Here is a 23,604-nt window from a genome sequence, read left to right as displayed (position 1 = left end):
CACACTCAGGAACATGGCTCAGACCCGAATCTCAAGCCCAATGACTGGCACATTGAAATAAAGAATAATTCTATTCTTATAAACATAAAAGTTTAATGTCCTATTGTTGTTGAAACAATTTTAAATCCAGCTTAATTTACAATAACTCAACCCTCAATCTAATTTTCCATCTAATTTTCTGCTTCCTTTGTCTTCTCTATTCCCTCCTTCATAAAGCAATCATGTCAGTCTTTCATGCCTGCCAGATAGGAACAAAGAACAGCAGGCTAGAAGCAGGACTCCCATCCAATGTGATGGTGGTTCTTTTAGGGTAATTGAGTTTTGGAGTATGAAGAATTGGTCTAAGGTAGATGATTCTCCTACCTACTGAAATCTACAGAACACTGGGACTGCCTCCGTGTTTCTGAGAGGAATTCCTACATTCCTGGGCTCTTTGTAAGTTGCCTACATGCATGTTGATACTCCAAGGATTGTGCCTGCCAGTCTTTGAATTCACAGCAGACCATGACCAAGTCTCTTTTGACATGCTCTAGCATTTTCTATTTAGTTGCAAAACTGAATATTATTACAGTTTTTTGATAGGTCATCATGTATTCTGTCGATTGTCATCATACTCCAAAAAAATAGCTTACCATACTTGGTTACCAGAATGGATGACAACATCTGGTATGGAATCTGTGTCACTGTGAACAAATGAAAAACAAACATAAGATTTTGTTGGACTGTGTATAAGAAACGGTACTTTTTTTTTAACTACATACAGTGCTGACTAATGAAACCATGGCGTTGTGCATACTAGGGAAGTGATTAGCCACTTGAGCTACATCTCCAGCTCTTCTGCCCTCACCATGACCTCTCCCAAACACTGAGGTTTGAACTCAGATCACCATACTTGAGCTAAGTGCTCAATTTAGAGTCATGCTTTTGTCTATACTGGCTTACTCAGTGATCTCCCTGTTTGGGTTCAGTATAATCTGGGAACTTTGTTCCTGCTAGTTAAGTACTCAATTTACACTCACACTTTTGTCTCTACTTGCTTATTCAATGATCTCCCTGTTTGTGCTTTCATCATAATCTGGGATGGATGGGCATGCTACTGTCTCACATCTATAAACCTATCTACTCAAAGGCTGAGTCTGGGAATGCCTACGAGAGTCCATCTCCAATTAACCTAGAAAATGCTGGGCTCAAAGAGTAGTTCAAGAGTTCCATCAACCATAAGCAAGAAAGCAAACTAGGCACAAGGCTCTGAGTTTTAGCCATAACAGACAGACACACACACACACAAACATGCAGACACACATTAATCTTTGTCATTTGGAAGGTACTTTGCTTATAATAATCTTATTACAGTCCATCAAAACATATACTACTTATTCCAATAGGATCTCATATAAAGACTCATAGCTTTCTAAGGTTTTCTTATGAGCTCACTAAAATAGCAAGGAGTTTGTCTTCTGACTGGCTTCTCATTCCTTCACCTAACTTGGAAAAGAGAGGAATATTACAGATATACGACACACTGCCCACCTTTTTTATATAGTGCCCCAATATTCGGGTTTAATATCTGTGTATCTTTGTATTCATGTATGTATGTATAGGTACATGCACACACATACACACATACATATATGAGTGCATGCATCTGATCTTTTGCTGACATCTTCCAGTGTGAGCTCTATTGGTTTGTTTATATGCACATTAAACAATTATATTATGCAAAGTCAAATATGAGGTAAATTCATACCCTTACTTCTTCACTCAAGTTATCTACAATTCTCCTAAAATTAATAAACTGGTAGAACTTGAAAGTCTTATATACCTAGTAATAAGAAAAGGGATATTTCCAGTTATCTTGAGAAACAAGGTGTCTAGGGCAAAGTAAATGTACACATCTGCAAAAGAAATGCTTCACGGCAGATTTAAGACTACTTCTTTCTTAGGCCAGGTGCACATAGCTCACACTTATAATCATAGGTGACCAGGAGGCTGAGAAATGAGGGTCTCAGTTTGAAGTCAGCTCAGGGGGGAAAGTCCCTGATGCTGTTTGTGTGTGTGTGGGGGGGGGGTGTGGTTTGTGTGTGTGTGTGTGTGTGTGTCCTAGGGTTACAACCCAGGGCCTGGACACTGTCTCTGAGCTGCTTTTGCTTCTAGCTAGACCTCTACCTCTTGAGCCACAAAGCCACTTCTGGCTTTTTCTGAATAGTTTATTGGAAATAAGAGTCTCATGTACTTTTATGCCTTGATTGGCTTAAAACTCTGATCCTCAGAGCTCAGCCTTTTGAGCAGCTAGGATTACAGGCATGAGCTACTAGCAGCCAGCTCTTAAGAATTTTATCTACTATAAACAACTCAGAAAACAACAGAAGTGGACCTGTGTCTCAAGGGATAAGGTACTAACCTTGAGCAAAATACGCTCAAGCTCTGCACCTTGATTCTTAATTCAAATCCGAAGACTGAAACAAAATAATAATAATAATCCTCATAATCATCATAACTATAAGCTCAAGTTATGCACCTCTGCTCTGAGTTCAAGCCCATGCCTGGAACAAATTAATAATAATAATAGTAATAATGATGATGCTGATTATGATAATGATGACAATGATGCAGAGGATTAGAGGATGAGTCCACATGTTAGACAATTGTGGACAAACCACAAAACAGGAGAAACTGTTATGAGATTTCTACTGGTCAGGAAAAGAGCCAACATCAAAGGCACTTTGATGTAAAACTTCTATCCCCAAGGACTGTGGAATAAGTTGTAAGTGCATGAGCTATTTTGTTTGTGATAATATGTTAGTAAAGTCATAAAACACATATACTGTCCATTCAAATAGGGGCTCATACACAGGCTATCTGATAGCTTACTAGGAGTTTTACTCACTGCTCACTAAAAATAGAACTGAGGCTGTCTTCTGACTGGTTTCTCATTTGTTCACCTAACTTGGAAAACTGAGAACATTACAGACAAAGCCGTAATGCCCAATCTTTTGATACATCTCCCAGAAATTCTGGCTTAATACCTGTGTATCTTTATGTATATATACATATAGGAACGAACCTCACCTTTTATTGGCATCTTCAAGTATAACACCTCCTGCTTTATCCTCCAGGCTGAAGGATTAAATTATATACAGGCAAATATCAGGCAAATATACTTACATTTTCATCCAAATTAGCCACAATTTACTAATAAAGTGGTAGAACTTGAAAGTTTTACAATTTTAGTTATATAAAAAGGAGTATTTGTCTTTCCCTCAAAATGAGGGTGTGAGGGGAAATCACATGTTTAGACCTGCTAAACATAGGTTTCAGGAAAGATTTGAGAATAGTTCCTTACTAGGCCAAGTGTCTGTGTTCAGAGATAAAATCCTAGCCTCTCAAGAGATTTGGATCTGAGGATCATGGTTTGTAGCCATACTGGACAGACAAGTGCATGAGACTCATTTCTCTAACTAGCTACCAAACACACTGGAAATGGAATTGTGGATCAGGGACTAGAGTGTTAGACTTGAACAAAACACACTCAGGAACATGGCTCAGACCCGAATCTCAAGCCCAATGACTGGCACATTGAAATAAAGAATAATTCTATTCTTATAAACATAACGAAAGTTTAATGTCCAATGGTTGTTGAACTATTTTAAATCCAGCTTAATTCATAATAACTTAACCCTCAATCTAATTTTCCATCTAATTTTCTGCTTCCTTTGTCTTCTCTATTCCCTCCTTCATAAAGCAATCATGTCAGTCTTTCATGCCTGCCAGATAGGAACAAAGAACAGCAGACTAGAAGCAGGACTCCCATCCAATGTGATGGTGGGCCTTTCAGGGTAATTGAGTTTTGGAGAATGAAGAATTGGTCTGAGGTAGATGATTCTCCTACCTACTGAGATCTACAGAACAGTGGGACTGCCTCCGTGTTTCTGAGAGGAATTCTTACATCCCTCGCCTCTTTATGACTCACCTAAATGCATGTTGATACTCTGACTATGGATTGTGCCTTCAAGTCTTTGAATTCACAGCAGACCATGACCAAGTCTCTTTTGACCTGCTCTATCATTTTCTATTTAGTTGCAAAACTGAATATTATTACAGACACTTTTTGATAGGTCATGATGTATTCTGTCGATTGTCATCATACTCCAAAAAAATAGTTTACCATGCAGAAGACAAAAGAAAAGAACTCACTCAGTAGTCAAGTTGTTACCAGAATGGATGACAACATCTGGTATGGAATCTGTGTCACTGTGAACAAATGAAAAACAAACAGAAAATTAAGTTGCACTATGTATAAGAAAACACACTTTTGTTAATCAAAGTGCTGACTATTGACACCAAGGTCTGTGCAGACTAAGCAAGTGCTCAGTTACTTGAGGTGCATCACCAGATCTTCTGCCCATACCATGACATCTCTCAAACACTGAGGTTTGAACTCAGATCACTGTACTTGCTCAATGTAGAGTCATGCTTTTGTCTGTACTGGCTTACTAAATGATCTCCCTGTTTGGGTTCAGGATAATCTGGGAACCCTGTTCCTGCCAGTTAAGTGCTCAGTTTAGACTCACCCTTTTGTGTCTACTTGCTTATTGTGCTTTCATCATAATCTGGGATGAATGGGCAAGCTACTGTCTCACATTTATAATATTGTCTACTAAGAGGCTGAGACTGAGGATAGTAATTTGAAACCACCTAGAGTGAGAATGCCTATGAGAGTCCATCTCCAGTTAACCAGCAAAATGCTGGACTCAAAGAGTAGTTCAAGAGTTCCACCAACCATAAGCAAGAAAGCAAAATAGGCACAAGGCTCTGAGTTTTAGCCATAACAGACAGACACACACACACACAAAACTACACACACCCATGCAGACACACATTAGTCTTTGTCATTTGGAAAGTACTTTGCTCATGATAATCTTACTAGAGTCTATCAATACATATAATACTCATTCCAACAGGATTTCATACAAAGGCTGATAGCTTTCTCAGGGTTTTCTTCTTTGCTCACTAAAATAGCAAGGTGTTTGTCTTCTGACTGGATTCTCATTCCTTCACCTAACTTGGAAAGGAGAGGAATATTACAGATATAAGAAACAATGACCACCTTTTTGATATAGTTCCCAGAAATTTTGGTTTTATATCTCTATATCTTTGTATTCAAGTATGTATGTATGTATGTATGTATGTATACACACATAAATATATATATGCATGCATCTGATCTTCCAGTGTGAATTCTATTGGTTCCTTTATATCCACATTAAACAATTATATTATGCAAAGTCAAATATGGGGTAAATTCCTACCCTTACTTCTTCACTCATTAGCTACAATTCTCCTAAAGTTAATAAACTGGTAGAAATGGCAAGTTTTATATACCTAGTAATAAGGAGTATTTCCAGTTATCTTCACAAACAAGGTGTGTCAGGCAAAGTAAATGTACATACCTGCATAAGAAATGCTTCACGGCAGATTTAAGAATATTTCTTTCCTAGGCCAAGTGCATGTAGCTCACACATATAATCATAGCTGATCAGGAGGTTGAGAAACAAGGGTCTCAGCTTGAAGTCAGCCCAGTGAGGCAAGTACCTGAGACTCTGTGTGTGTTTGCATGTGTGTGTGTGTGTGTGTGTGTGTGCGTGTGTGTGTGTGTGTGTGTCTCCACAATCCCGCAAACACACATGCATACACATGCACATATACACACCGGTCCTAGGGTTACAACTCAGGGCCTGGACACTATCCCTGAGCTTCTTTTGCTCCTGGTTAGACCTCTACCTTTTGAGCCACAAAGCCACTTCCGGCTTTTTCTTAATAGTTTATTAGAAATAAGAGTCTCATTTACTTTTCTGCCTGGGCTGGCTTAAAACCATGATCCTCAGAGCTCAGCCTCCTGAGTGGCTAGGATTACAGGCATGAGCCACTAGCAGCCAGCTCCTAAGACTTTTATCTGCTATAAACAACTCAGAAAACAACAGAAGTAGACCTGTGTCTCAAGGGGTAGGGCACTAGCCTTGAGCAAAATACACTCAAGGTCTGCACCCTGGCTCTGAGTTCAAGCCTGAAGATTGAACAAAATAATAACAGTAAACTTAAGGACTGTACCCCAGCTCTGCATTCAACCAAAAGATTAGAAACAACAACAACAACAACAATAATAATGAGAGTAATAGTGATGATGATGATGATGATGATAATGGTGGTGATGATGATGATGAAGACGATGATGCAGTGAATTAGAGGATGAGTCCCCATGCTATACAATTGTGGACAAACAGCAAAATAGGAAAAAGGGGTATGAAGAGATTATTTTTTACAGGCAAGAAAAGAGCCAACACCAATGGCACTTTGACATAAGAATTCTATCCCCCAGGACTGTGGAATAAGTTGTAAGTGCATGAGCTATTTTGTTTGTAATAATTTGTTAGTAAAGTAATAAAACACATGTACTGTCCATTCAAATAAGGACTCAGACACAGGCTACCAGATAGCTTGCTAGGAGTTTTACTCACTTCTCACTAAAATAGCACTAAGGCTGTCTTCTGATTGGCTTCTCATTCATTCACCTAACTTGGAAAACTGGGAACATTACAGACAATGCTGTAATACCCAATCTTTTAATACATCTCCCAGAAATTCTGGCTTAATACCTGTGTATCTTTATGTACATGTATATATACATATAGGAATGCATCTCACCTTTCACTAACATCTTGAAGTATAAGATCTCCCGCTTTATTCGCTTCCATGCTAAAAGAATTAAATTATACAGAGTCAAATATCAGGCAAATACATTTACATTTTCATCCAACTTAGCTACAATTTACTTAAAACTAATAAATTGGTAGAACTTGAAAGTTTTACATATTAGTTATATAAAAAGAAGTATTTGTCTTTCCCTCAAAATGAGGGTGTGAGGGGAAAGCACATGTTTAGACCTGCTAAATAAAGGTTTCAGGAAAGATTGGAGAATAGTTCCTTACTAGGCCAAGTATTTGTATAATCCTACCCTCTCAAAAGATTGAGATCTGAGGATCATATTTTTAACCATACTGGACAGAAAAGTCCATGATACTCAAACACACTGGAAGTGGAGTTGTGGGTTGGGGACTAGAGTGCTAGACTTGAGCAAAACACACTCAGGAACATGACTCAGACCCTAATCTCAAGCCCAATGACTGGCACACTGAAATAAAGGATAATTCTATTCGTATAAACATAACAAAAGTTTAATGTCCTATTGTTGTTGAACTAATTTTAAATTCAGCTTATTTCACAATAACGCAACCCTCACAATCTAATTTTCCATCTAATATACTGCTTCCTAAGCCTTCTCTATTCCCTCCTTAATAATCATGTGTGTGGGGGGGTATGGGAAGGGATTGAAAGGGGAAACAAAGGATGAGGCAACAATGCTTGATAAGAAATGTAGTCTCTGGGGGTGGGGAGGATGGGTGGGGGAGGAAGAGTGGGGAGGATGGGAAGGATAGGAAGGGGAAACAAAGGAGGAGGCTACAAGAAATGTACCCATTATCTTGCCCATGTAATTGTAACCCCTCTGTATGGTATTTTCACAATAAAAAAAAGAAATGTATTCATTATCTTGCCCATGTAATTGTAACCCCTCTGTATGGTATTTTCAAATTTAAAAAACCATTAACAGACAAAAAAAGAAATAAAGTAATCATGCCAGTCTTTCATGCCTGCCAGATAGGAACAAAGAACAGCAGGCTAGAAACAAGACTCCCACCCAATGTGATGGTGGGCCTTTCAGGGTAATTGAGTGTTGGAGAATGAAGAATTGGTCTAAGGTAAATGATTCTCCTATCTACTGAGATCTACAGAACAGTGGGACTGCCTCCGTGTTTCTGAGAGAAATTCTTACATCCCTGGGCTCTTTATGAGTCACCTAAATGCATGTTGATACTCTGACTGAGGATTGTGCCTGCCAGTCTTTGAATTCACAGCAGAAAATGACCAAGTCACTTTTGACCTGCTCTATCATTTTCTTTTCTTTTCTCTTTTTTTTTTTGGGTCCAGTCGTGGGGCCTGAACTCTGGGCCTGGGCACTGTCCCTCATCTCTTCAGCTCAAGGCTAGTGCTCTAGCACTTGAACCACAGCGCCACTTCCCACTTTTTTGTTTTTGTTTATGTGGTGCTGAGGAATCGAACCCAGGTACTCAGGCATGCAAGGCAAGCACTCTACCACTGAGCCAACTTCCCAGCCCCTGCTCTATCATTTTCTATTTAGTTGCAAAACTGAATATTATTACAGATACTTTTTGATAGGTCATCATGTATTCTGTCAATTGTCATCATACTCCAAAAAAATAGTTTATCATGCAGAAGACAAAAGAAAATAACTCACTCAGTAGTCAAGTTGTTACCAGAATGGATGACAACATCTGGTATGGAATCTGTGTCACTGTGAACAAATGAAAAGCAAACAGAAAATAAAGTTGCACTATGTATAAGAAGACACACTTTTGTTAATCAAAGTGCTAACTATTGACACCAAGGTCTGTGCAGATTAAGCAGGTGCTCAGTTACTTGAGCTACATCACCAGATCTTCTGCCCATACCATGACATCTCTCAAATACTGAGGTGTGTACACAGATCACCATACTTGCACTAAGTGCTCAATGTAGAGTCATGCTTTTGTCTGTACTAGCTTACTCAATGATCTCACTGTTTGGGTTCAGGATAATCTGGGAACCTTGTTCCTGCGAGTTAAGTACTGAATTTAGACTCACACTTTTGTCTCTACTTGCTTATTCAATGATCTCCCTGTTTGTGCTTTCATCATAATCTGGGATGGATGGGCATGCGACTGTCTTACATCTATAATCCTGTCTACTCAGAGGCTGAGACTGAGGATAGTAATTTGAAAACAACTGAGATTCCATCTCCAATTAACCAGGAAATGCTGGACTCAAAGAGTAGTTCAAGGGTTCTATCAACCATAAGCAAGAAAGCAAAATAGGCACAAGGCTCTGAATTTTAGCCATAAAAGACAGACACACACAACCACACACACACACACAACCACACACACACAACCACACACACACACACACACACACACACACACACACGCAGACACACATTAATCTTTGTCATTTGGAAGGTACTTTGCTCATAATAATCTTGCTACAGTCAATCAAAACATATACTATTCATTCCAATAGAATCTTATACAAAGGCTGATAGCTTTCTAAGGGTTGCCTTCTGAGCTCACTAAAATATCAAAGAGTTTGTCTTCTGATTGGATTCTCATTTCTTCACCTAACTTGGAAAGGAGAGGAATATTACAGATATAAGATAAATGACCACCTTTTTGATATAGTTCCCAGAAATTCTGGCTTAATATCTCTGTATCTTTGTATTTATGTATGTATATATGTTTGTTTGTTTGTATGTATGTATGTATACAAACAAATATATATATATGCGTGCATCTGATCTTTTGCTGACATCTTCCAGTGTGAGCTTGATTGGTTCATTTATATCCACATTAAACAATTAAACAATTATATTATGCAAAGTCAAATATGGGGTAAATTCCTTCCCTAACTTCTTCATTCATTAGCTACAATTCTCTTAAAATTAATAAACTGGTAGAACTTGAAATTTTATATACCTAGTTATAAGGAAAGGGGTATTTCTAGTTATCTTGAGAAACAAGGTGTCTAGGGCAAAGTAAATCTACCCATCTGCAAAAGATATGCTTCACGGCAGATTTAAGACTATTGATTTCCTAGGCCAGGTGCATGTAGCTCACACATATAATCATATCTGGTCAGGAAGCTGAGAAACAAGGGTCTCAGCTTGAAGTCAGCCAGGGAGACAAGTCCCTGAGCCTCTGTGTGTGTTTGCATGCGTGTGTGTGTGTGCGCGCGCGCGCGCGCATTCATCTATATGCATGTGTGTATGTGGTCCTGTGGAGACACACACACACGTGCGCGCACGTGCGCACAAACACACACACACACACACACACACACACACACACACACACACACACACACGGCAGTTCTAAGGTTACAACCCAGGACCTAGACACTGTCCCTGAGCTTCTTTTGCTCCTGGCTAGTCCTCTACCTCTTTAACCACAAAGCCACTTCCAGCTTTTTCTGAATAGTTGGTTGGAAATAAAAGTCTCATGTACTTTTCTGCCTGGGCTGGCTTAAAACCATGATTCTCAGAGCTCAGCCTCCTGAGTAGCTAGGATTACAGGCATGAGCCACTAGCAGCCAGCTCCTAAGACTTTTATCTGCTATAAACTCCTCAGAACAACAGCAGTAGACCTGTGTCTCAAGGGATAGGCACTAGCTTTGAGCAAAAATATGTTCAAGGTCTGCACCCTGGCTCTGAGTTCAAGCCCGAAGACTGGAACAAAAGGACAATAATAATAATAATATTGATACTAATAGTGATGATGAGGAGGAGGATGACAACAACGATGATGCAGAGAATTAGAGGACGAGTCCCCATGTTATACAATTGTGAACAAACAGCAAAATAGGAAAAAGGGGTATGAAAAGATTATTTTTTACAGACCAGAAAAAGAGCCAACACCAATGGCACTTTGACATAAGACTTCTATCCCCTAGGACTGTGGAATATTTTTAAGTACATGAGCTATTTTGTTTGTGATAATTTGTTAGTAAAGTCATAAAACATATATACTGTCCATTCAAATAGGGTCTCATAAATAGGCTATCTGATAGCTTGCTAGGAGTTTTACTCACTGCTCACTAAAATAGAACTGAGGCTGTCTTCTGACTGGTTTCTCATTCATTCACCTAACTTGGAAAACTGAGAACATTACAGACAAAGCCGTAATGCCCAATCTTTTGATACATCTCCCAAAAATTCTGGCTTAATACCTGTGTATCTTTATGTACATATATACATACATATAGGAATGCATTTCACCTTTCACTGAAATCTTCGAGTACAAGATCTCCTGTTTTAATCTCTTCCAGCCTAAACAATTAAATTATACACAGTCAAATATCAGGCAAATTCATTTACATTTTCATCCAACTTAGCTACAATTTACTTAAAACTAATAAATTGGTAGAACTTGAAAGTTTTATATATTTAGTTATATAAAAAAGGAGTATTTGTCTTTCCTGACTAGGACAAGTATATGTGCTCACAGATATAATCCTAGCCTCTCAGGAGATTGAGATCTGAGAATCATGATTTTTTAACCACATAAGACAGAAAAGTCCATGAGACTCATTTCTCTAACTAGCTACCAAACACACTGGAAGTGGAATTGTGGGTCGGGGACTAGAGTGCTATACTTGAGCAAAACACACTCAGGAACATGGCTCAGACCCGAATCTCAAGCCCAATGACTGGCACATTGAAATAAAGAATAATTCTATTCTTATAAACTTAACAAAAGTTTAATGCCCTATGGTTGTTGAACTATTTTAAATCCAGATTAATTCACAATAACTCAACCCTCAATCTAATTTTCCATCTAATTTTCTGCTTCCTTTGTCTTCTCTATTCCCTCCTTCATAAAGCAATCATGTCCGTCTTTCATGCCTGCCAGATAGGAACAAAGAACAGCAGGCTAGAAGCAGGACTCCCATCCAATGTGATGGTGGGCCTTTCAGGGTAATTGAGTTTTGGAGAATGAAGAATTGGTTTAAGGTAGATGATTCTCCTACCTACTGAGATCTACAGAACAGTGGGACTGCCTCCGTGTTTCTGAGAGGAATTCTTACATTCCTGGGCTCTTTATTTATTTATTTTTTTTGGTCCAGTTGTGGGGCCTGAACTCTGGGCCTGGGCGCTGTCCCTCAGCTCTTCAGCTCAAGGCTAGCACTCTACCACTTGAGCCACAGCGCCACTTCTGGCTTTTTTCTTTTTGCTTATGTGGTGCTGAGGAATCGAACCCAGGGCCTCATGCATGTAAGGCAAGCGCTCTACCACTAAGCCACCTTCCCAGCCCCCCATTGACTCTTTATGAGTTGCATACATGCATGTTGATACTCTGACTAAGGATTGTGCCTGCCAGTCTTTGAATTCACAGCAGACCATGACCAAGTCTCTTTTGACCTGCTCTAGCATTTGTATTAGTTGCAAAACTGAAATTACTATAGAGTATTTGATAGGTTATCATGTATTCTGTCGATTGTCATCATACCCCCCAAAAAATGGTTTACCCTGTGGTGATAAAAGAAAGCAACTCACCTAGTGGTCAAGTTGTTATTAGAAATATTAACATCTAGTCTGGTATCTGTGTCACTGTGAACAAATGAAACATGAACGGAAAATTATTAAGTGAAGTAAGCCAGGCCCAAAGAAACAGAGATCCCATGGTTTCCTTTAGTTGCAATATCTAGTATATGTCTGAGTCAAGTAGAAAAGGTCAGATAAGGTGATGTTAGGGAAATGAAACCTAAAATATATATTCAAATGATTTTTTTCTTTCATAAGATTGTTTCTAACACATTTATAAAATTATTTCTTTGTTGCTTTGAATGTCCCTCCCTCACAGTATAATCCATGCTTTTACTGTATTTGATGTCAGTATAATTTGTGGAGGGGAAAGGGAAAAACAAATCATTTAAATGGGGATGCAGGTGGACCCATTGCAACAATGAGATGTACAAGTCGTTACATCGAAAATGAACTTTACAACTTTGGTGGGGGCGGGGAGGATTGGGTGGGGGGCAGGGAGAGGATGGGAAGGGATGGGAAGGGGAAACAAAGCAGGAAGCTAAAATGCTTGATAAGATATGTACTCATTATCTTGCCCATGTAATTGTAACTCCTCTGTACAGTATTTTTACAATAAAAAAAGAAAAGAAAAAGAAACAAAATTAAGTTGTACTATGTATACTCATTACCTTGCCCATGTAATTGCAACCCCTCTGTATGGTATTTTCACAATAAAAAGAAAAGAAAAAAAAGAACTTTAATTCTCACAATTAAAAAAAACATACTTTTTTTTTTATATATACCAAAGTGCTGACCTTTAAACTAAGGTCTGTGTAGACTAAGCAGGTGCTCAGTTACTTGAGCTACATTGCCAGCTGTTTTGCCTCTTTCTCAAATATGGAGGTTTGAACTCAGAACCCTGTTCCTGATATTTAAGTGCTCAATTTACAGTCACACTTTTGTCTATGCTGGCTTTTTCAATTATCTTCTTGTTTTTTCTGTCGTCATAATCTGGTATGGATAGGTATGCCACTTTCCCACAATTATAATTCTATCTACTCATGAGGCTGAGACCAGAGGATAACAATTTGAAGCCACCGAGATTAAGAATGTCTTGGGTGGAACATTTCCAATTAACCAGTAAAATGCTGAGCTGAAAGTATAGTACTCAAGTTAACAAATCAGCCAAGAATATGAAAGCAGAATAGGAATAATTTTCTAAGCTTTATAAGTAACAACACACACACACACACACATACCCCCCACATACATGTACACACACCCTAATCTTTCTCATGTGGCACAAGATTTTATACGGAATTAAGTTATAACACATTAAAGTAGTCACAAACCTGTCATAGTGCCAGCGATTTCACCCTTTATCCAGTGTAAATCATGTCCTTACACTACTCATATCATAATGTCAGAAACCTTAAATTCACACTTTAAAAAATTAGAATTCAGGGCTGGGAAGGTGGCTCAGTGGCAGAGCGCTTGTCTTGCCTGCCTGAGGCCCTGGGTTCGATTCCTCAGCACCACATAAGCAAAAAGAAAAAAGCTGGAAGTGGCGCTGTGGCTCAAATGGTAGAGTGCTAGCTTTGAGCTGAAGAGCTGAGGGACAGCACCAAGGCCCAGAGTTCATGCCCCACGACCTGACCCCCACCCAAAAAATAAAATTAGAATTCAAAGAACTTCACATTCAAAATAAGACAGAACTGGGCTCTGGTGACCCACACATGTAATCCTACCTACTCAGCAAATTAGATCTGAGGAGCATGGTTTGAAGCCAGCCCAAGAAGGAATGTTCCTGAGATTCTGATCTCCAACAAACTACTCAGAAATTCAGAAATTGACCTATGGCTCAAGGGGTAGCATACTGGCCTTGAGCACAACAACTCAGGAGTCGGTGCCCAAGACCTGAATTCAAGCCACAGGACCTGAGCTAAACAAACAAACAAACAAACAACAAACAAGTAAATAAGGCAGAGCCCTAGAGGATGAGTATATATGTCATAAAATTGTCAACAAATAGCATTTAGGGGTGTAGAGAGATTTTTTTATAACCTGTTATGAAACTTCTATTCCTAGGACTGTGAGATAAATTGTGAATGTATGGCATATTTAGTTTGTAGAAACTGATTACTACAGTCACAGAAAATGTATACTACTTTATATAGACTATCTACTAGCATTCTAAGGGTTTTCTTCAGAGCTCACTGAAAAAGCACAATGTCTCTCTTCTGGCTGGGTTCTTATTTTTTCGAATAACTGAGAAATGGGAGAAATGTAACAGACATAACTTGAATACCCAACCATTTCATATAGTTTCCATAGTTTATTATCTCTGTATCTTAAGTTGCATATACATCTCACTGTTTGTTTACATGTTGTAAGATAGATTATCTCTGGTGGTTCAGTCTTCTCCAGGCTAAAGGGTTAAGTTATACACAGTCAAACACCAAGTGAATTCATAAATTTACTTTTTCTTTCAAGTTAACTACAATTAGGTCAGAATGAATAAATTGGTACAATATCAAATTTTACATATTCAGTTACACGAAAAGCAGTATTTCTATCTTTCCCTACAAATGAGGCTTCTGGGGAAAATTACAAGTGTACACCTGGCTAAAAAAGGTTACATTCATGATTTTAAAATAATTTTTTCCAAGGTCTGGGAAGGTGGCTCAGTGGTAGAGCGCTTGCCTTGCAAGCGTGAGGCCCTGGGTTCGATTCCTCAGCACCACATAAGCAAAAAGAAAAAAGCCGGAAGTGGCGCTGTGGCTCAAGTGGTAGAGCGCTAGCCTTGAGCTGAAGAGCTGAGGGACAGCGCCCAGCCCCAGAGTTCAAGCCCCACGACCGGAACCAAAAAAAATAAATAAATAAAAAGTAAAATAAAATAATTTTGTCCTAGGCAGGTGCCTGTGCGTCAGGGCTACAATTCTAGCTGCTCAAACAGCAGAATTCTGAGGATCACTTGTAACCACCATGGACCAAAAAGTCCATGAGACTCCTATCTCCAATTATCTACCAAAAAAGCTGAATTTGGGCTTGTGGATCAAGTGGTAGTCTTGAGCACATAAAGCTCAGGGTCAGGGCCTCAGCCCTGACCCCCGCTTAAATAAATATGGGAACAAAAATAGATAAGAAACAAATGATGATGATTATTTTGAGGGTGGGGTCCAGTCACGGGGCCTGAACTCTGGGCCTGGGCACTGTTCCTCAGCTCTTCAGCTCAAGGCTAGCGCTCTACCACTTGAGCCACAGCGGCACTTCCAGCTTTTTTGTTGTTTTTTTTTTTTTTTTGCTTATGTGGTGCTGAGGAATCAAGCCCAGGACCTCAGGCATGCAAGGCAAGCGCTCTACCACTGAGCCACCTTCCCAGCCCCAAAAGAATATTTCTATCAGAGTACACATAACAGAACTTAATTCTCTTTTATTGTGGACTAATTTAAAATATTCTGCTTCCCATGTTCTCTCTATTCCCTCTTTAATTACATGAATTAAGGCTGACTTAGCTGCCTTGAATCAGATAGGGACACCAGGCTAGAAGCAGGACATCCATCCAATGTGATGGGGGGGTGGGCCTTCAAGGTTACTGAGTCCTAGAGAATGAAGCATTGGTCCAGGGTTGATGAGCTCCATTCTCCTGGGTTCTGCAGAAAACTGGGACTACCTGCTTGATTCTGAGAGGGATTTTCACCTCCTTTGACTCTTCATGAGCTGTATGTATGCATGCAGCCACTGATCCTCTAAAGATTGTGACTGCCAGTCCTTGAATTTACAGCAGACCATGACCAAGTCTCTTTTGACCTGCTTTATCATTTTCTATTTAATTTCAAAACTGAGAATTATTTCATACAGTTTTTGATAGGTCCTCATGTATTCTGTCGATTGTTATCATATTCCAAAATGGTTTACCATGCAGATCACCAAAGAAAACAACTCACCCAGTAGTTACACCTTCATTGGTACTGCTGTGAACAAATGAGAAACAAACAGGAAATTAAGTTGGACAGTATAGTTGAAATCACACTGTTTTCTACAGTGCTGACTACTGAAAACATGGCCTGGGCATGCTAGGCAGTTTTAGGCAGCAGGCTCAGTCTCTTGAGCTAAACCTCCAGCTCTTCTATTCCTAAACCACTTCTCTCAAGTACTTAGTCTGAACTCAGAGCCCTGTGCTTGCTAGCTAGGTGCTCAATTTCAAGTCACACTTTTTCTCTGCTGGCTTATTCAGTGATCTCCCTTTTTGTGCTTTCAACATAATCTGGGATGGCTGGGCATGTCTCTGTCTCACATCTATAAGCCTACCTACTCAGAGGCTGAGAACAAAGGATAACAATTTGAAGCTACCCAAATTGGGATATCTTAGAGAGTTCATCTGCAACTAACTAGCAAAATGGTGGATTGAAAAAGGGTTAAAGAATTAACACATCAGCCATTAATAAAAAAGCAGAATAGGTACAAGGCTCTGAACTCTAGCCATAACAACAAAAACACACACATACCCTAATCTGCAACAAGATTTTACTAGGAAATCCAGTTACCACAGATTCAAGCAGATACAATCTTGTCACAGAGCAAGGGATTAAGCCCTTTATCCAAGGTAAGTTATGTCTTTACATTGTTCTTGTTGACTGGAAACCTTGGAATCAGATTTATGAGAAATTATCTTTCTAGGTCTAGGAAAAAATGTCTTCTACAAAATAAGGCAGACTTATAGGATGAATATACACATCATAGAATTGTGGACAAACAGCAAAATAGGGGGAAAGGGTTGAGAAAATTCTTTAAAGACCTGATAAAGAGCCAACCCTGCAGGCTCTTTGACCTGACACTTCGATCCTCTAGAGCTGTGAAATAGGTTGTATGCTACTTTATTTGTTTTTGTTAATGGTCCAGGCTTGAACTCTGGGTCTGGGGGCTGTCCTTGAGCTTTTTTGCTGGAGGCTAATTCTCTACCACTTACCTACAGAAACTAGTGGTTTTTAAGGAAATCTGTCATCAAGTCCCAATGCCTTTTACAACTCATATTAGTAAAGTCAACTTACTTTTGTTCATTTTCTGGATAGTTTGTTCTAGTATCTGTTGTAACATGTATAACTCTGCTACAAAGTAGAAAACACAAAAAAAGCAGTCAGACATTTTGGAAGGCAATGAGACTTTTGGTACTTTAGGATTTCAGGATAGAAAAGTAAAAAAGCAAAAGAAAAAAAAGCAAAACAAATACAAACAAGAAAGTTTGACAGAGCTAAAGAAACAACTTCAGAGCACAGAACTGAGACCTGAAATAATCTGATAGGTGCACAAATCGTGTGTGTGTGTGTGTGTGTGTGTGTGTGTGTGTGTGTGTGTGTGTGTGTGTGTGAAGGAAAGAGGAAGAAGGAAAGAAGGTAAGTTTAGAATTCATGAATTTCCTCTTCTTCTTCCCTATTTTGTGTACCATTCAGGCTAGCCTGGAATCCATTGGTAAATGAAACACTGGGTAAGTCAGAAATGAAAGGATGGTTTCAGGTAATAGTTTATGAAGAAAAACAAAAGTAAAAACACTAGAACAAATATTCTAATACCATGGACTAATTGCTATTGAGTCTTCTGTAAGAAAGAGACAGTAAACAGGTCAAGAGTGGTCTAAATTATGGTACAGTATGGTATAGAGCTCAATTATACAGCATTTTATGAAGTACTTATGAAGTAATCTCCTGGGCTCAAGCCCTCAAAAATTAGTTTATTAGAATGATTTTTCTTTCCTATGAATTCATTTTTAAAGGATATTTTGTTAGACTATAAACAATTAAGATTTAGCTCAGTGGAAAAACATGAGAAGGGCCCCGAGTTTGATCCTCAGCACTGGGAAAAAGAAAAAAGTAAAAAGCAAAAAAGACAGATACACATACACATACAAAATAATAATAATAATAATGGTACTAGTCGTCATAGTAGTAGTGGTAGTAGTAACAGAAAAGACTGAATTTAACCAAAACAAAGTCATCTCTACATAGCTACTGCTTTCTACCAGGAGTCCAACACAGAACTATAACACGAAAAAGTATGCAAAGGTATGGAAAAGTAAGAATGTACACTTCAGTTGGTTTCTGTCAAGGAAGAAAACTAGAAGATACTGAACAAACCCCTTATATATAGACTACTTAGTGAACTATTTGGGGCTCCAAAGCATCAGACATTTATGAATGCTATAAGAACTCCTTTAACTGAGTATACAATGATCAACCCCTATGATAGATGAAAGTAGCAGTGAAGTAGCAGCAGTATATTTTAGTGTGTGTATGTGTGTGTGTGTGTGTGTGTGTGTGTGTGTGTGTGTGTGTGTGTGTGTTTAGATATATGCTTATAGTTTAAGGCTTCGTAAACCTTTCCCACTCTCTTATTAATCTTTACCACACTCTATACTTATAAACACCTCCCATGCTCTTAAACACTTTCTACACTATTTATTTATTTAGCCAGTCCTGGGCTTGAACTCAGGGGATGGGTACTGTCACTGGGCTTCTTTTGCTCAAGGCTAGCACTCTGCCACTTAAGCCACAGTGCCCCTTTTGGCTTTTTCTGTACTGAAGATTCAAACCCAGAGCTTCATGTGTGCTAGACAAGCACTCTACCACTAGGCCACATGCCCAGCCCCACTTTCTATACTCTTAAACCTACATAATTTTATCAGCAAAATCCCATGATATAGCAAAAACTCTGCAATACAGATTTGAATTTGTTTTTGCTTGGGGGGGGGGGTCTGTAGTGGGGCCTGAACTCTGGGCCTGGGTGCTGTCCCAGAGCTTAAGGCTAGCACTCTACCACAGCACCACTTCTAGTTTTTTTCTGCTTATGTGGTGCTGAGGAATTGAACCCAGGGACTCATGCATGCAAGGCAAGCACTCTATCACTGAGCCACCTTCCCAGCCCCCTGGATTTAATTTTTAACCCGTGATACAGTGAAGCTGCAAAAAGGGAACTGTAATATAGTGAGGGAAAACTGCACTTTATGAAGCCTGAAAAACTACCTTAGTAAGCTGCTTGGGGGCACAGATACTGTCTTCTCCATGGGACATGAATAAACCAGCAGCTGAAGACAGGATCTGATAAGAATCAACCTTCTTCCAATGGTATACACCACAGGCCTTATTCAGACTATTACATCCTATTTATACAATGTGAGCTACCGTTAAAATACTTTGGCTGAGTCACATCTTTCTTCCCTTTGGATTTTTTCTGGTGCCAGTTACTGGGGCTTCAATTCAATGTTTGGGTACTCAAGGCCAGCACTCCATCACTTGGTATATGCATAACATCTAGGTTTTTGGTGGTTAATTGGAGACAAAAATCTGATGGGACTTACCTACCTGGGCTGGCTTAGAACCACAATCCTGAGATCTCAGCCTCCTGAGTAGTTAGGATTGCAGCCATCCATGCCCAACTATGTTTTCAGAGTCTATCATACATAATGCTGAATTGTAAGGCACTAATATCACTAATAAAAACTAATTTTACCTTCATCATGGTAATGAAGTATGTTTCTGGTGTTAATTAATTACCTGAAGCCCTTGTGGCCATCCTTGTGGAACACAGCTAGGCTGAATACCAGTTTCTCATCCCTAACACACTATCCACTATTATTAGAATAACCAGCCACCCCCAGAGTGAAACTTAAAGGGACTGGAACATGGCTATCACAGTGCTTAAACTTCAGTATTTTAACGAACAGTAAAGGCATAGAACAAGGCCTTTAATCTGTGAACATGTTAAATAACATTTTCCATATACTTTACATTATTAAGAAAAAAGGTATAGCTGTGTTCCTGATTTCACTAAACAAGCCTAGGATTTTTGCTCAAAATTTAGCACATTTGAATGCTATGACTTACTTGTTACGTCTGATGCGTACCAACCAGTGGCACACGGATCTGCAAATGGATCTGAACATACAAATCTCTCAAATTCAAATAATCCTAAGAAAAGGAAAGCACATAAGAATTTTATATTCATTGTTTCTAAAACAGACTTATAGTATCACTAAAAATAAGGTGAAAGCCACAAATACCAAGCTTTTAGGTAGTGTTCAGCATCTCCAAATTTTTGGCCCACAAAGTTATCAGATCTATAATTCTGTAGATTTTATCAATTCCTTGAGACATACATTCTGCAATTGCCTTTCATATTTTAGTTCCAGATACAGAAAAACTTTTTGAATCTTCAAAATATATTAAGTTTAGCTAAAGTACAAGATACTTTACAGATTAATCCAATTGCTACATAGGAGGACTTAGAAAGTTAAATAAAACCAGTTTCACTACATCATGATAACTTATGATTTTCTATCTAGAAACATTGTACAGTATAACTCAAAAGCATTAGAGAGAAAGTGATATGCTCCTCAATATTTCATAGAGTGGATATATGTTACACAAGAAAATTCGAAGTCAACAGTTACCATCCAGGGTCTGGTGACTCATACCTTTAAACCTAGCTACTTAGGAGTTCTGAGGATCTTGGTTCAAAGCAAGCCAAGATAGGACAAATCCATGAGACTCCAATTAACCAGGAAAAAAAGCTGAAAGTGGAGATGTGGCTCAAAAGGTAAAGCATCAGCCTTGAGTGGAAAAGTTTTACAAGAGTTTGAGGACCTCAGTGAAAGCCCTAGTATTACTCCCCCTTAAACAAAAAATTGCCAAATAAATGGCCAAGTTAATAAGTAATAATATGGTGTCTACACTGAGGCTACCAGAAATGTGCTGTAACTTTGTAAACCCTTGACAAGAAAGAGAAAAATAGAAACAAATAGGAAAATATTCCTTGTTTATATATATATATATATATATATATATATATATATATATATATATATATATATATATATATATATATATATAATAAAAGTTTCAGGCTAAAATACTGATTCTGACTTTTGGACCTAGAGCAGACACTTGTAAATCCCATCCCATCCAGCCATACAGGTCACACACAAAGGAAGTAGAATGCTCAAAGCTCTCAGTCTAGCATCTGGTGCCCCACCGATGTGAACCGGAAGAGGCAAGGCAAAGCAGAAGACCTGTAGCCAGCCCTGCTTCTGCTGTGGTTGATGTGGTTCAAAAGAGGGTAAGGGGCAGCAGGAAATGATTGGACAAAATGATTGGTCTCAGTCTCACATCTTTCAATTTATATACAACTGGACATAAAGGAGGATCTAACCCTATTCCAGATCTAGATGGCAGTTGATTCTCCCGCTACCTTTCAGGGTAAGAACTTTGCTGGATTTTTGTTTTGTTTTCAGTATTTTTAATTCCTAATTCCCCCTATTCAAGCTTGCTTGTTAAGACAAATCACCCATTTCCTGGCCAGCAACACAGTATCACAACTAGATTTCACGCTCAGGGTAAGTGGGCCCTGGGAGGTTCCAGGTAAATCTTCCACTCAACTTCAGCAGAAATCCCAACTCAGGAGCTCATATCTGAAGAGTGAAGTTCAAAGCCAGGCCAGGCAGGCAAATCTACTAGGACTTAGAGTCCATTAGGATTCTAATCTCCTATGGTAGGGCATCAAAAAGCCAAAAGTGAAGTTGTGGCTCAAGTGGAAGAGCACTATCCTTGAGCAAAAATAGCTAAGGGAGAGTGCCCAGGTGCTGAGTCCAAACCCCAGTACTAGCAAACACATACACCCAAACACTTCACTCAGCTGACCTCCAAAAACCCCAGCCTGCCTTCTCTCTCCCACATCTCCTCCCACCAGCCCTCTGTCCTCCACATACCATCCCACAAGCCCTCCCTCAAAAAAACTCATTCATTTTATTTTTATTCTTTTGGTAAAGATGAGAAGTCATGCCCAACTGACATATTGGGAAGTCAGTAAGGCTACCCTTGCTCAGACCCTCACCCCATGGTCTTTACCTGTTGGGCATTCAACAACAAATATGAGAATACGAATTTTGTTCCCACGGTAATCCCAAACAGCTTGATGTCACTGGTCAGCTTGATGTCACTGAAGGAGGAATGGAATGTAGTTCATTCCTAACTACAGAAAATTAAAGACACAGGCACCTTAAAGACTGGGAGCCCAAGGAGGGGAGCATGTACCAAGGCCAAAGAGCCTAGGATAATAATTTCAGAACATCAACTATCTTGCCCATTTTTTTCTCCTGTATCTAATGGAGGGAATTCTTCTGTTAACCCAAACTGATGAAACTAAGAAATCTCTGAAACAAAAGGCTTTACTAAGCTGAGACATATGTTAGCTAAAAATAAAGAGTTGGTACTGGAACGAACTTCCAGAGAGAACATGACAGGTAACAGGAAAATTGTCACCATGGTACTTAAAAGAGAAAATTCAGGAAGAATGATAACACAAAGCCTACATTAGCTACAAATAAAAGGGAAGGACAATGCAAAGTGGAGAAGTCCTGGATGGGGATCTCCTCTCCATTTTTCATCCTATGCCCAGTAACAGGTTAGGATATCTCAGAATTATGTGTAATGTATTCTGATTATCTTTTGCCTTTCCCTATAGGTTAGACAGAATGAGCAAGGGCCTGGATGTTTTCTGAACAGTACCTAATTTGGTTCAAATAGGCAAAAGGGACAGAGAGGACTTGGGGAATTTTTTAATGACTATTCTGTTGGTGCTGGGCTTGAACTCAGGGCCTGAGTGCCATCCCTGAGCTCTACCACATAAGCCATGGCTCCACTGCCTTGTGGGAAATGTTTTAATTACTCAAGCTACCATTTCACGGAATTGGGAGGAAACAGGGCTGAGTGGTGGCTGAAGCTTCCAATCCTATCTACTTGGGATGCGGAGAGGGGAGTCTGTGAATCAAGGTCATCCCGGGAATAAAAAGCTCATGAAACAACATCTCAACCAATCACTGAGTAAAATGTTACACACTTGTTATCCTAGCGTCAAGGGAAGCCTGCTGGAATGTGTGGTATACATCTATCATCCCCAGCAATGTAAGGAAGTAGAAGTAGAAGGAGTACACAAAGCAATGTTGGGCCAGATTAAAAGCAAGTCCTGCTCCCACACACATAAAGAATTGAGAAAAAATAAATAATTGTAAATTAACATTATACCCCTTATTTATGATTGAATGAGCCTGAAAGAGGAAATAAATGCCAGACAAATAAAACTTTTTAAATGCAGTAGAAATAACTCTGTGGTGATTTCCATATACAACTTACCATAAAAATCAGCAACACAATGAATGGGCAAATAAACCAGAAAGACAAATGTATTTTGAAAAAAGTACAAACGTGAAGAGATGCTCAAATCCCTTGCCATTGAGGAAATACAAATAAAAACATGGAAGAGTTTTCCTGTCTTCAGTCAAAATGGCCATCACCAAGAACACAAACAGCAGCAAATACTAGAAAGAATGCACTGTTGATGGGAATGTAAATAAGTATAAGCTCTAA

General features: G+C 39.0%; 1 protein-coding gene across 3 annotated transcripts in view; it reads right to left on the bottom strand.

Moving 5' to 3' along the window:
• Tpte2 (transmembrane phosphoinositide 3-phosphatase and tensin homolog 2) overlaps window positions 1–20,153 on the bottom strand; it is a 71,198-nt gene extending 51,045 nt beyond the window's left edge. For all 3 annotated transcript variants that reach the window (XM_070003170.1, XM_070003171.1, XM_070003172.1), the window contains exons 1-10: window positions 20,068–20,153; window positions 17,242–17,298; window positions 16,138–16,164; window positions 12,221–12,274; window positions 10,943–10,993; window positions 8,372–8,428; window positions 6,703–6,753; window positions 4,195–4,251; window positions 3,070–3,117; window positions 633–683 (exon numbers count right to left, since the gene is read on the bottom strand). In XM_070003170.1, the coding sequence (XP_069859271.1) occupies window positions 633–683; window positions 3,070–3,117; window positions 4,195–4,251; window positions 6,703–6,753; window positions 8,372–8,428; window positions 10,943–10,993; window positions 12,221–12,274; window positions 16,138–16,164; window positions 17,242–17,298; window positions 20,068–20,126 (512 nt within the window). In that variant the 5' untranslated portion in view covers window positions 20,127–20,153. The remainder of the gene's footprint in view (window positions 1–632; window positions 684–3,069; window positions 3,118–4,194; window positions 4,252–6,702; window positions 6,754–8,371; window positions 8,429–10,942; window positions 10,994–12,220; window positions 12,275–16,137; window positions 16,165–17,241; window positions 17,299–20,067) is intronic.
• Between the last annotated feature and the right edge of the window lie 3,451 nt (window positions 20,154–23,604).

This window comes from Dipodomys merriami, unplaced genomic scaffold (genome assembly GCF_024711535.1).
Source record: "Dipodomys merriami isolate MVZ:Mamm:240054 unplaced genomic scaffold, mDipMer1.0.p SCAF_6, whole genome shotgun sequence".
In the NCBI taxonomy this organism is placed as follows: Eukaryota; Metazoa; Chordata; class Mammalia; order Rodentia; family Heteromyidae; genus Dipodomys; species Dipodomys merriami.
This window is presented reverse-complemented; position numbering and strand designations above follow the sequence as displayed.